Below are 12,816 nucleotides of genomic sequence, written 5' to 3' on the forward strand. Positions count from 1 at the left end.
CTCAAGCATTTCTACTTTTAACAAAGAGAGTTCCATTCAGTTTTGTATCAAGTTTTGTTTTCTGATTCTTTCCTGATAGCTTTCCCCAACAAGCACATTTTCCCTATGGAATTAAGTGCTTCATACTTTAAATATAGCACTCATTTCTCCCCCCCATCATATCCAATTGACAGTGGTGAATTAAAAACTTGATAGACTGAAACAGACACTTGAAAAAATATCTTGTAATTTATGAAATGTGGTAAACAATCAGAAGTTTCTGTAACATAATGATTTTGTGAGACTTCTGTTAATTAAATAGATATTTTTTGTAGTAGAGACAGTGAGAAATAGAAGGAGAGAGAGAAAGAGAGAGCAAGAGAGAGAGGAGAGAGAGAGATTTGTAGCCTGATTCAGTGCTCCTGAAGCTTCCCCACACCCCCACAAGTGTGAAGCCAATACTCAAACTCAAGTCTTTGAATATAGCAACATGCACTTTATTTGTTGTTCCATTACTCTGTTAAAACTGGTTTTATGTCTCTTTTTTCTGAGAGAATTTCACATGTTAATTGATTTACAGTGTTTCTGACTTTGCTTTCTGTATACTTCCTTCTGCATAACCCTCCATGGATCACATCTGAAGTTGGTAATAAAGAGAATGACCTCTTCTGAGGATGCGTTGCCTTCATAATTCAGCCTGTGCTGCAAGTGTATAGTTGAATTAGTCTTTCTCTTCTTCATTCCTCCCTTCCTCCCTTCCTTCCTTCTTTCCCTCCCTCCTTCCTTTCTTCTTTTTTTCCTCTTTCTTTCTTTCTTTCTTTCTTTCTTTCTTATACCGCCTTTTAATTTCTCTGGTAATTCAATTCCCCCAAATTTGAAAGAGACATTAATTCTAAAACCTTAGGTCAGTTAGAATAGTCAGCAATGGGGATGGGTGGTGATGCACCAGGTTAAGCACACACAGTACTAAGTTCAAGGCCCTATTCACTACCTGAAGGGGGGGGAAGCTTCATAAGTGGTGAAGCAGCTCTGTAGGTCTCAATCTTTCTCTCTTCCTCTATATCTCCTTCCCTCCTTTCAATTTCTCTCTATCCTATAAAATAATAAATAAGTAAAGATAAAAAATAATTTCAAGGGGACCATGTGGTGGCACACCTTCAGTTTATATTATCAAGCAGTATATTACTTACAAATATCTTCTCTTTTTCTTTAGAATTTATTATAGGGCCTGTGATGTTTCTCAGGGGAGTAATAAAGCATTAAAAAAAACTTTCTCCAAGCACTTGTCATGTGATTATTGTATGTCTAGATATATATGGATATATTTGTGTATTCATAAAACAAAAGTTATAGAACATTGATTCTAGACAAAAACTGATCACATCATATCATAAACTTTTGTGTTTCAATAACTTTTTCAGTAAGGTAAAATGAGGATTTTTTAAAAAATATTTATTTATTAACTACACAGAAGCAGAGAGAAATCTAGATGGATAGAGGGAGACACTTGCAGCACTGCTTCTCTGATCTTGAATCTTTGCCCCTGTCGGTGTGGACCAGGGGCTTCATCCTGGATCCTTGCACATTATAACATATCTGCCCTACCAAGTGTTTAACAACCTGGCTGTGTAAAATGATGGTTTTTATAAGCATATAAAACCTGGTCAAAACTTTATATAATGTCCAAAAAGAATACTACTTTAGATAGTTTGTTAAGACCCCCTACTGGGAAGAATAGAGGCTAAGATACTCAATGGTACGGAAAGGGAGGCATTAAGACATGTTTATGAAGGGCAGCCAGAGCCCAGCAGGTTAAGATCACATGGAGTGAAGTGCAAGGACAAGCATAAGCATCTAGGTTTGAGCTGCCAACTCCCCACCTGCAGAGGGTCACTTCACAGGTGGTGAAGTAGGTCTGCGTGTGTCTTTCTCTTTCTCTCTGTCTTCCCCTCCTATTTTGCTTTCTCTCTGTCCTATCAGGCAAAAACAATAACAACAACAAGTACAACAAAATGGAAAAAAAAAAGTGACCCCCAGAAGCAGTGGGTTTGTAGTGCAGGCTCCAAGCCCCAGCAATAACCCTGGAGACAAAAGAAAAAAAAAAGGACATGTTTATGAGTACATGGTTACTAATCAATACTAGATGTCTGCTGGAAGCTGTCAATCTGTTGGTGAGAAAAACTCTGGGACCTATCCCTGTGTTTACTCTGTGTAGGATGAGTTGGGCTTCCTCACAAGTTCATGATTCTTTGACTAAATGATTTGTTGCAAGAAACAAGAGAAATGTACAGCGCTTTTGTCATCTGATCACTTTTAAGTCATGAAGCATTAGTTTTGCCATGGTTTTAGTTGAATTAAGCTTGACAATATCTTTCCAGTATCAAAATGGAAGCACAGAGACCTCATCACTGGATATGAGTGTCAGAATTACTAGGTAAGAAGAACATGTGGAACCTAAGATAATGTCAAAGCCAACTGTCTCTGACTACACATTTTATTCAGTTTACTTAGTTCCCAGAACAATTACTTCTGATTGTATATTATACTCATTTATTACTTCTGATTTCATACCTAACCTTCTTGAATGATCATTATTATTTATATTTTGTATTTACAGATATCCCGGCATAGGAGGAATCATTCACAGCATATCTTGAAAGATGTCATTACTCCACTAGAACAACTGGTGAGTTTTTCACTCCAATGCAGCAGTATGTTGTATACTATAAAATAAATCACCTCAAAACACGCCAGTTTAAAACAAGACAAAGAGCTGGGGAGACAGCATAATGATTATGCAAAAAACTCTAATTCTTGAGGGTGATCTGAGGTTCCCAGAACCATCATAAGTCAGAGCTGAGCCTTCTTGATCTCTATATCTTTCTCTTTGTATTTCTCTCTCATTAAAATAAAATAAAATATTTTTTAAAGACACATTATTATTTCTTGTCTGGCTGTCAGGAATTGGAGCTCCTCAATCTCTCATCCTCTCAAAGGTTTCAGTCAAGTTTTTTTCCAGGATTCCAATCATATTTGAAGACTTGACTTGAGAAAAATCTGTGTTCAAGTTTATGTGCATGTTTCTTGGTGGGACTCAATTCATTCAGAGCACCTAGCCCAGAATTGTTCTTAGTTCCTTGTTACATGAAAGTTCCTTTTGTAGAATGAAGGTTTATTTTTATACTTTTTAAATTTTTAGTTTACTTATGTATTTTGTGTCAGGCTAGCGTCACAAGAGGGAGAGATGACCCAGGAACTAAGCTCCTGGAGGCAAAGCAATACAAATCTTTATTCATGCAAACGCCCCAGAGTTGGGCGGTAGCACACCTGGTTAAGCCACATGACACACACCGAAATGATTGGCATCAGCTGCCCCATCTGCATGCCCACCCTCCTCCAGCTCAGGCCAGACAAGACTGAAAAGGAAGTGGTTTGACAATACCATACATGGTTAGGAAAGGGGCGGAGAAGGGCAAAAGGGGATGGGAATGGTATGGACCTCCACAGCAACTGTTGCTAGGGGTTCAATTAGTAGGATTATCTATACCCTGTGGGGGAATTAGGAAGGAGACCTTTAGACATTTGTAAGACAAAGCAGAAGATTGATATGTAGATAATAAAAGGACGGGTCATAGTATCAGGGAATGTAGGGTGGAGGAGACTTAATGTTTTATGAAATGCCGGGTGCAGTATGTTTTTGTGAGTCAGGGAAGACTTAAAATGGCCGCCAACCTTTTGAGGTTCATGTATGCCCCCCATTTGCTCAACCCCTCCTTAGAGGGAGAGACTTGCCAGAAGGGACTCACCTCTCAGGTCAAGACCTGCCACATCCCCATAACCTCTCTACAATTTTGGAGAGAGACAGAGAAAAATTGAGAGGGAAGAGGAAAGTAGAGAGGGAGAGGGGAAAAGTGACAGCTTTAGCATTGTTTCAGCACTCATGGCGTTCCACCTCAGCCCTGCTGCATAGCAGTAGATGATGGGAAATTTGAACCTCTTTTCTTCAGCATGATGAGTCCTGCATTCTAGTGGCTATGCCACCATCTGGCCCTGAAAACTCACTGCATGTTAAGAGGAATGGCTGTATACTAGCAAGATAGAAATCCAAATCTCTTTTAAATTAAGCGTGAAAGTAATAACTCATCAACTTTGACATCCTTTTTGCCAGAAATAAATCCAGTCTCTACTTAAGAAGACAGAATTACACAAGACTGTGGATAATAGGAAATAATAAATGTGGGGGCAGGGAGTCCTACTACAAAATTTTAGTCATAAAACAAAAATCTCTAATTCTACTGCCCTAATAAGAAGGGCTGGGATGGAGGGAAATATTAAATGGATCTCTGGAAACATAAGAACCTTTCTGCTGTATCATAATATTTATTTTTTAATGGAAAGCCTTTTTAATTTTTAATTTATTTGATAAAGACACAGAGATTGAGAGGGAAGGGAAGCTAGAATTGAGAGGGAGAGAAACACCTGTAACACTGCCCCCCCCCCACAGTTTCAGAGTGGGGGATCAAACCTGGGTCCTTATGCACTGTAACTTGTGTGCTCAACTGGTATGTCACCACCTGGCCCCCCATCCTAATATTTCTTTCTTCTAATGACCTATGATAAATATAGCACCATTTCCTCCATGCTAATCTGTAGTTTACCTTGGACAAGATATTTCTGGTCTCATTGACTTATAGACGATGGTTCTATGATGATTTTATTTTTATGTTCTATTTTTCAACCTCCATTATCTTTGGACTTTATTTTTATATCATTTTTCCCAGCCCCATTATCTTTGGGTTTTCTTTTCATCTATTCATCAACATATTTATTTTCTTAAACCAGTTTTATTTTAATTTTTGTTTTATATCTTGTTTTTCCCTTCTATTGTTCCACCTCTCTGCTATATTTAGAATAATAATTAATATAAAAAACTATCTAATTTCATTGTCCTTAATTTCTCCTCTCCTTTTATTTTTTGAACTGATTTCATTCATTTATTCATTCATTCACATATTTATTTTGCCACTAGGATTATTGCTGGGTCCCCATGCCTATGAAATAGTTATTCCTGGAGGTGGGTTGGTTGTTTGTTTGCTTCTTTGTTTTACATAGAGAGTGACAACCAGAAAAGGAGAGAGAACACAATACTGCCACTGCTCTGCTCTCATATAGCTTACCCTGTGAATATTTTTCCCATCTGGTGACTAGGGCTGGGAACTCAGATCTTACATGCTAATGTGTGTACTCTAGTGGGTTTCCTATTTCCAAGCCCTCTCTGTTTAGTCTTTTCACTACTCACCTCCTATCAACATCATCACTTACTTTCATGTTGTTGAATACATTGAGAAAATTTCAGTTCTTTCCTTTAAAAATATATCAGGTCCCGGAACATGATGGATGGCAGAAGAAGGACCTAGGTGAGGAGTTAGAGTGTTAGGCATAAAACTAAGAAATGTTATACATGTACCAACTGCTTTACTGTCAACTGAACCATTAATTCCCTCAACAAAGAAAAAATGAATTTTATTTATTTTATTTTTTAATTTACGAAAAAATATTGTGAAGAGCACTGGGATGAGATTGCATTTGTATAATGTTATATAAATGTTGTAATCAATTGTTTTATATATAAAAATAGTAATATAAAGAATAGTTGGCATAGTTCAAATACTTAGGATACTTTTCTCTTCTTGAAAGCAGAAAGGGTTAATCATTCAGTAAGGTAGAGGGAACATTAAAATCATCAATTTGTTGACTTAGGTGGTGGTTACATAGGAGATACATAAAAACATATTTTGAACATTTTTCCCTGGAAAAATGATATAAAAATATCTAAGAAGTTAAACAAGCTGGGAATTTATCTTTTGAATCATGTAGTTTATATGACAAAGAATACATCGCTTTACATAAATGTTCAACTTATTAATGTCCATATCCTTGGTTAGCCCCTCTTTATCTTTGCTTTTAGTATGTCTTGTTGCCACCTTGGAAGTGAAATCTCCCAAATTGAAACCAGTGTCTTTTTAAATTTTTATTTATAAAAAGGAATTATTGACAAGACTATAGGCTAACAGGGGTACAATTCCACAAACTTACCACCTCCATAACTCCATATCCCATTCCCTCCCCTGATAGCTTTCCTAGTCTTTATCCCTCTGGGAGTATGGACCCAGGGTCATTATGGGGTGCAGAAGGTGGAAGGTCCGGCTTCTGTAATTACTTCTCCGCTGAACATGGTCATTGGCAGGTCAATCCATACTCCCAGCCCGTCTCTCTCTTTTCCTATTGGGGCAGGGCTCAGGGAGTCAGGGTTCCAGGACATATTGGTGGGGTGGTCTGCCCAGGGAAGTCCCATTGGCATCATGGTAGCATCTGGAACCTGGTGACTGAAAAAAGCGTTAAGACACATAATCATACACATTATCTATTCCTATGTATACACTTTCAAACCAGGAATAGTGTCATGGTTAAGATATGATGCCTTTCTTAAAGGAGTCTGGCTTTTCTGTAACAATTATTCATTTATTCTTTAACTTTTATTATCTTTATTTATTGGATAGAGACAGAAGAATTCGAGAAGGAAAGGGGTGATATAGAGAGAGTCAGAGAAACACCTGCAGCACTGCTTCACCACTTGCAAAGCTTTACCCCTGTAGGTGGGAACCTGGGGCTTGAACCCAGGTCCTGGAGCATTGTGACATGTGTGCTCAACCAGGTGTGCCACCACCTAGCCCCTGTAATAATTATAACACCTTTATTTTAGCATCTTGGTATCATTCTATTATTTTTATGGGCAACAGACATATTCCAAAGCTATCTGAGAAACAATTTGTGGTCAAGAGATATAACTTGTACTTTCTTTATCATATCGTGCTTGAAATTGCTTTTGCTATTAGTGTTCATTCTGGAAGGACCTGCTTGCCAAGTTATTTAATAACAAGATATTGAAAATTTACTATAAAATGTTCGTTACTCATGACTGTATACCTGCTGTTTTTTGTAGAATTCAAAGTGTCAACCTACTGTAGTCTAATAATAACTTATTTCCAGAATGAAGTGCTCAGAGTTAACTTAGAGATAACTTTTTTTCTGGGAAGTAGACCTCTGCATCCTTGAAGTGTATTAAATTATCTTCCTTTTTTTTTTTTTTTTAATTTAATTTAATTTATTTATTCCCTTTTGTTGCCCTTGTTGTTTTATTGTTGTAGTTATTATTGATGTCGTTGTTGTTGGATAGGACAGAGAGAAATGGAGAGAGGAGGGGAAGACAGAGAGGGGGAGAGAAAGACAGACACCTGCAGACCTGCTTCACCGCCTGTGAAGGGACCTGCCTGCAGGTGGGGAGCCGGGGCCCGAACCGGGATCCTGACGCCGGTCCTTGAGCTTAGCGCCACCTGCGCTTAACCCGCTGTGCTACAGCCCGACTCCCAAATTATCTTCCTTTTTATTTTTTCCTCCTGTGGAAAATTTTTTCCTCCTGTGGATAATGTGGTTATGCAAAAGACTTTCTTTTTTTTTAAGATTTTATTTATTCATGAGAAAGATGGGAGGAGAGAGAGAAAGAACCAGGCAACCCTCTGGCATATGTGCTGCTGGGAATTGAACTCAGGACCTCTTGCTTGAGAGTCCAGTGCTTTATCCACGGTGCCATCTCCCGGACCACATGCAAAAGACTTTCATGCCTTACGCTCTGAGGTCCCAAATTTAATCTCCACCTCCACCATAAGGTAGAGATGAACAGTGCTTTGGTCTTTCTCTCTGTGTAATTTTCTCAGTATCTCTCCTTTATTTAAAAAAAAAATGTTTTAAAAAATCCTCTCTCCCAAAAGAAACTTTATCTTGTCTCTGTCTGGGCCCCATCACTCTGAAGTTGCTTGCTTTCTTGTCTCTTTTTCTTGCTACCATGGCATTACCTGCTACTCCTTCAGTAAAATGAACTACTATATATGATATAAACTATACCAAAATATCTTATAAAGTAATGAAATAATAGTCTTAATTAGTTTATTGGGAGAAATGATCATTTACAAGAATGTTATTGACTCATGGATATAGTTTTTTATTTGCTGATTGGTGTCAGTACATCCTAATTTCCGTCAACTTGTCATCTTCCTTCACCATGAAATTCTTTATTAAAGCTGGTCTCATTCTTCATTCTTTTTTGCCACATAGATCATCAAGCTTCTTTATTTCTAAAATTTAAAGTTATATAAATATTATTTTCTTGATTTATCATACTCAGAGCTTCCTAGACTATTTTTCAGCAATCGTGAGAGAATTTGGCTTGAGGCATAACTGGCAAAACTATCCCATTAGGTTTTTCTACTTTGAAGGAAAAGGGTTCATCTTCCAAAATTAGACAGAATCTGCTATGGTGAGTGTTCCAATCAACACTATCACCCCTTGGTAATTGTTACCTCTCCATGTTCCATTAAAAAAAAAAAAGGAGTTTGTGGTAATATAATTAAACAGAAGAATAATGGCAAAAATAAATAAATACACTTCTAATTTGGAGTCTAAACTTTCATGATGAAAATGTATTCAGTTTGTTGACACAGGTGATATGAAATATATATATGAAATATATATGAAATCTATATGCTCCCAGTGCAAGAGACCTAAATCATTTATTTCCTTGTAGCTGTTTAGCACATGATGAATACAGGCAACATTTCAAACATGAAAAGTCAAATACACTAGTGTGCACTTGTTTCCAGATCTTGCAAATTCTAGATTATATCTCTTCATGACACCTAATAATTTCAGGGCACTTCTGTTTCTCTTAAAGAAATGTTCAAGAAAAACTACTGCATTAAAAAACAACAAACAACAACAACAAAATACCACTGTGTTGCTGACAACATGTTAAATCTTTATCATCTTTATTTTTATCAAAAGAGTATAAGACATGTCTATGGGTAACCTTGCAGGAGTCTAAGCCTGTGGCACGTTTTACAGAATCATCTGCTACCTCCTGAGAAATCCAAGGATTTGGAGGAGAGAGCTCAGGAAGTTGCCATGGCTTGAGGGCAAAGCAGGCTCTTACAGATAAACCTTAAATCACAGATTCTACCTTTTAGAGCCAGATATCATTTTGTGGATTAATTAATACTTGCAAGGGTTTAAGGATGAAAGACATTGTGAGAGTACAGTGTCTTCTTATTTTAAAACAAAGAACAGTTATGTTGAGGGAATAATTCTATTGATCAAGCTATGCTTTCCTTAAATTGCCCCCACCCCCAATAAAAAACAAAAATCAAAGACTCTTCAATCTCTCAAATTTTTACTTTGGTAAGATACAATTAGTTTTTTTTTTTAAATTCTTGTAGAACTCTAAATTGGTGGCATATTAATACTGTGCCTTGTAACTTTAACAGCTCTAATAGAAGCCATGTTTAAAGTTTCACTGTTCCATGAGTCTTCCCTTTGTTGAAATAGGAATGTGTTGATTAATTTCAGTATTTGTTAAGGTTATTTCTCTTCTTGGCACTATGTTAATTAAAGAAATAGAATCATATACTAAATAATTACAGTGTAGTTTCTAGTTTGGTGGTGAAGCGAGGGTATTAAGTAAAGAAAGACAATGTAGGGGGCCAGGCGATGGCACACCAGATTAAGTGTAAGAAGCACAAGGATGGCAGTTCAAGTCCCCAGCTCCCCACCAGCAGGGGAGTTGCTTCACAAACGGTGAAGTAGGTCTACAGGTGTCTGTCTTTCTCTCTCTCTCTCTCAGTCTTCCCCTCCCCTCTTAATTTCTCTCTGTTCCAACCCCCCAAAAATGGGGGGAAAATGGCCTCTAGGAGCAGTGGGTACATATTAGAGGCACTGAGTCCCAGAGATAACCCTGGAGGCAAAAAAAAAGAAAAAAAAAGACAATATTCAGTGCAGGAAAATTACAAAACAGGCTGTCTCAGATGAAAATAAGTTTCTTTAAGAGAAAGACAGTCTGAGTAAAATGAAGTAGTTTAAACCACTCTCTGAAGGAGACATTGAAATTGAGATTTGCAGGATGAATAGAGGTTTCCCAGAAAAGAATAAAAAGAACAGAGGGAGCATAAAATGCAAAAGTTTGGAGGTCATAATCAAGCTGTTCACTTAAAAGCTTCTAAGATTACCACACGGACTAGAGTGAGGAATAAGTCAGAATGGGAGGAAAGAGGGAAACTGTTCAGATCGTCAGGGGTTTGGGGGGTAATAATAACGAAGTTAGATGCTGTTAAAATCCAGTTGCACCCTACTAGGGAAAGACAGAGGCAGACTGGGAGTATGGACCGACCAGTCAACGCCCATGTTCAGCGGGGAAGCAATTACAGAAGCCAGACCTTCCACCTTCTGCAACCCTCAACGACCCTGGGTCCATGCTCCCAGAGGGATGGAGAAGGGGAAAGCTATCAGGGGAGGGGGTGGGATATGGAGATTGGGTGGTGGGATTTGTGTGGAGTTGTACCCCTCCTATCCTATGGTTTTGTTAATGTCTCCTTTCTGAAACAAAGAAAGAAAGAAAGAAAGAAAGAAAGAAAGAAAGAAAGAAAGAAAGAAAGAAAGAAAGAAAGGAAGAAAAAATCCAGTTGCAGGTTACAATGACTTGCCCTATCAAGGCCCACATTTGAAATTAATTTAACTCTAGAGTTGAGAAAGAAGAAAATGTACCATAATAACAAAAGGCTATTACATTATGCAACTCCTTTTTCCCCACTGCTTAGTCTAAAATTGGGTCATAACAAAACAATTGGATTATGCTAATAAATTGCTCACACAGTTGCCAGTAAAGCCAGTCTCACTGGAGTCCACTAGGAAACAAACAAACAAATGGCAATATGTTTAAAATTGAGGACCCAAAGCAGTAGAATAATGAAGAGAGAAATTAAGGAGGAGAGAAAGGTGAGAAGCAGGAGACACCTCTAGGGATACTGAAGAAGTCTCATACTAACCAAGGCTGCATGTTATTTTGTAAACAGAACCTGGAATCTTTGGTGCTGACCAAATGAAACACTAGTTATAAGATGAATGATCCAGAAAAAGACAGAGGGGGTGTTTAAACATCAAATAGCCTCTTTATCAAGATGACATTTTGATGAGTTAGGGCTAAATAAGAGACATGCGAATAAAATATTCCTGAAAATGCACAGGATTTGAAAATGATGGAGGAAACACTTGATAGAGTATAGCATGTATTTTTGCCCAACTCAATGCTTTGGGAAACTCTTCAAGTTGTTCACCAGAAACTCAAAGACCAGCTGATTCTCTCATCCTGAGAAAAAGTAAGAGAGGATGAAAATCCATGAAGGCAGTGGGCTATAAAATAACAGAAGGATATAAATAAATTCAATGAGCACACCAAGCCTAAAGCTGACTATGAAATCAAGACCAGTCTCTCAAGAACTTCTTGGAGAATGCTTAGTTTCTCCCTTCCAGGCTTCATTTATGTACTACAATATATATGTATATATATATATATATATATATATATATATTCTTCTTCTCTTCTCCTTTGATTGTAATCATCTTCAGTTTTTTTGAAGAATACTGGCTTATCACTGATTTATAAATGAGTCTACAGTTAATTGTGAATCTACTTTAAGCAACAAGATCTCTAAAATCATCTTATTTCACTCAATCTTTATGTAAAGGATCTCTAAAATCCTGACTTTAAAACTAAAAAAAAATAAATACTATTTTCTAGGGGCCACGTGGTGGGGGTGCACCTGGGTAATCTCACACATTACAGTGTGCAAGGAAGGACTCAAGTTCAAGGCCCTGGTCCTCACCTTCAGGGGGGCACAATTCATAAGTAGTAAAACAGTGCTATAGGTGTCTTTCTGTCTCTTTCCGTCTCTACCTCCTCTTCCTGTCTCAATTTCTCTTTGTCTCTATCCAATAATACAATAAATATATAATAAAGAGAGTATTTTCTATAATGTATAGGTAGCTTGGTCTCATCAGCTAGACTATTTTCCCTTTTGTTATTGGTTTTGTACCTGGAGAATTGTGTTCAGCACCAGTCTGTATGTGGTTAATAGAGAAGTTGTAGCAAGAATTCTAGAGTCAGTATACTGACTGGAACTGAGAAGGAAAGTTGCAGGCAGTGAGTCTCAAAATGGAAACTGGTACAGTCTAAACACAATGTCAAGAGAAGAAAAAGCCATGCAGTTTTGTAGTTTTGTAGATTACAACGTGCCAATTAAAATTAATAAGGATATACTGTACACTGGAGATTTGCTAAGAGTATATCTCATTGGTTTTACTATAAAAAACATATAAAATAGTAACTGTGGTGATGTGTTAATTTGTTTCACTATGGTAAGAATTTTGTTATAGATTCATAAATCAAATTTTTATGCTGCACACCTACTATATATGGCCACCATGGCAATCACAGGGCCTTGGTTCTCACAGCCCACAATTCCTATTAACTACTTTTTTTTTCTTTCTGTTTTAATAGAATATGAAAGACAGAGAGAGGGAGAGAGGAGAGGAAGGGAGAAAGAAGGAAATAAAAATAGAGATACTTCTAACTCTGCCCCACTTCCAGTGAAGAGTCCCACTCCTGTAGAAAACATGGTGTTGCGTGTGCTAGCAGAAAAGCTGCTACCCACCCCACAAGTATAGCTTTACAAAATGTTTAGATATAATTTAAAAAATGAAAGCCAATGAAAAGAACAAAGATAGAATTGTCTTTTGTGTAAGCCAGAAAGGATAGGAAATATTAAAAAAGGAAAGCAAAGCACCATAAGATAGTAACTAATGATGTTCAACTCTCCTCATCCTGTGCTGTGTGTGTGTGTGTGTGTGTGTGTGTGTGTACTATAGCACACCATGTTAAGTGCACATGACCCG

General features: G+C 37.4%; 1 protein-coding gene across 2 annotated transcripts in view; it reads left to right on the forward strand.

The window, feature by feature from the left end:
* Positions 1-12,816, forward strand: part of ARHGAP15 (Rho GTPase activating protein 15) — a 785,763-nt gene that overhangs the window by 97,330 nt on the left and 675,617 nt on the right. For both annotated transcript variants that reach the window (XM_060178060.1, XM_007539658.3), the window contains exon 3: positions 2,597-2,665. In XM_060178060.1, the coding sequence (XP_060034043.1) occupies positions 2,597-2,665 (69 nt within the window). The remainder of the gene's footprint in view (positions 1-2,596; positions 2,666-12,816) is intronic.

This window comes from Erinaceus europaeus, chromosome 18, assembly GCF_950295315.1.
Source record: "Erinaceus europaeus chromosome 18, mEriEur2.1, whole genome shotgun sequence".
Classification (NCBI taxonomy): domain Eukaryota; kingdom Metazoa; phylum Chordata; class Mammalia; order Eulipotyphla; family Erinaceidae; genus Erinaceus; species Erinaceus europaeus.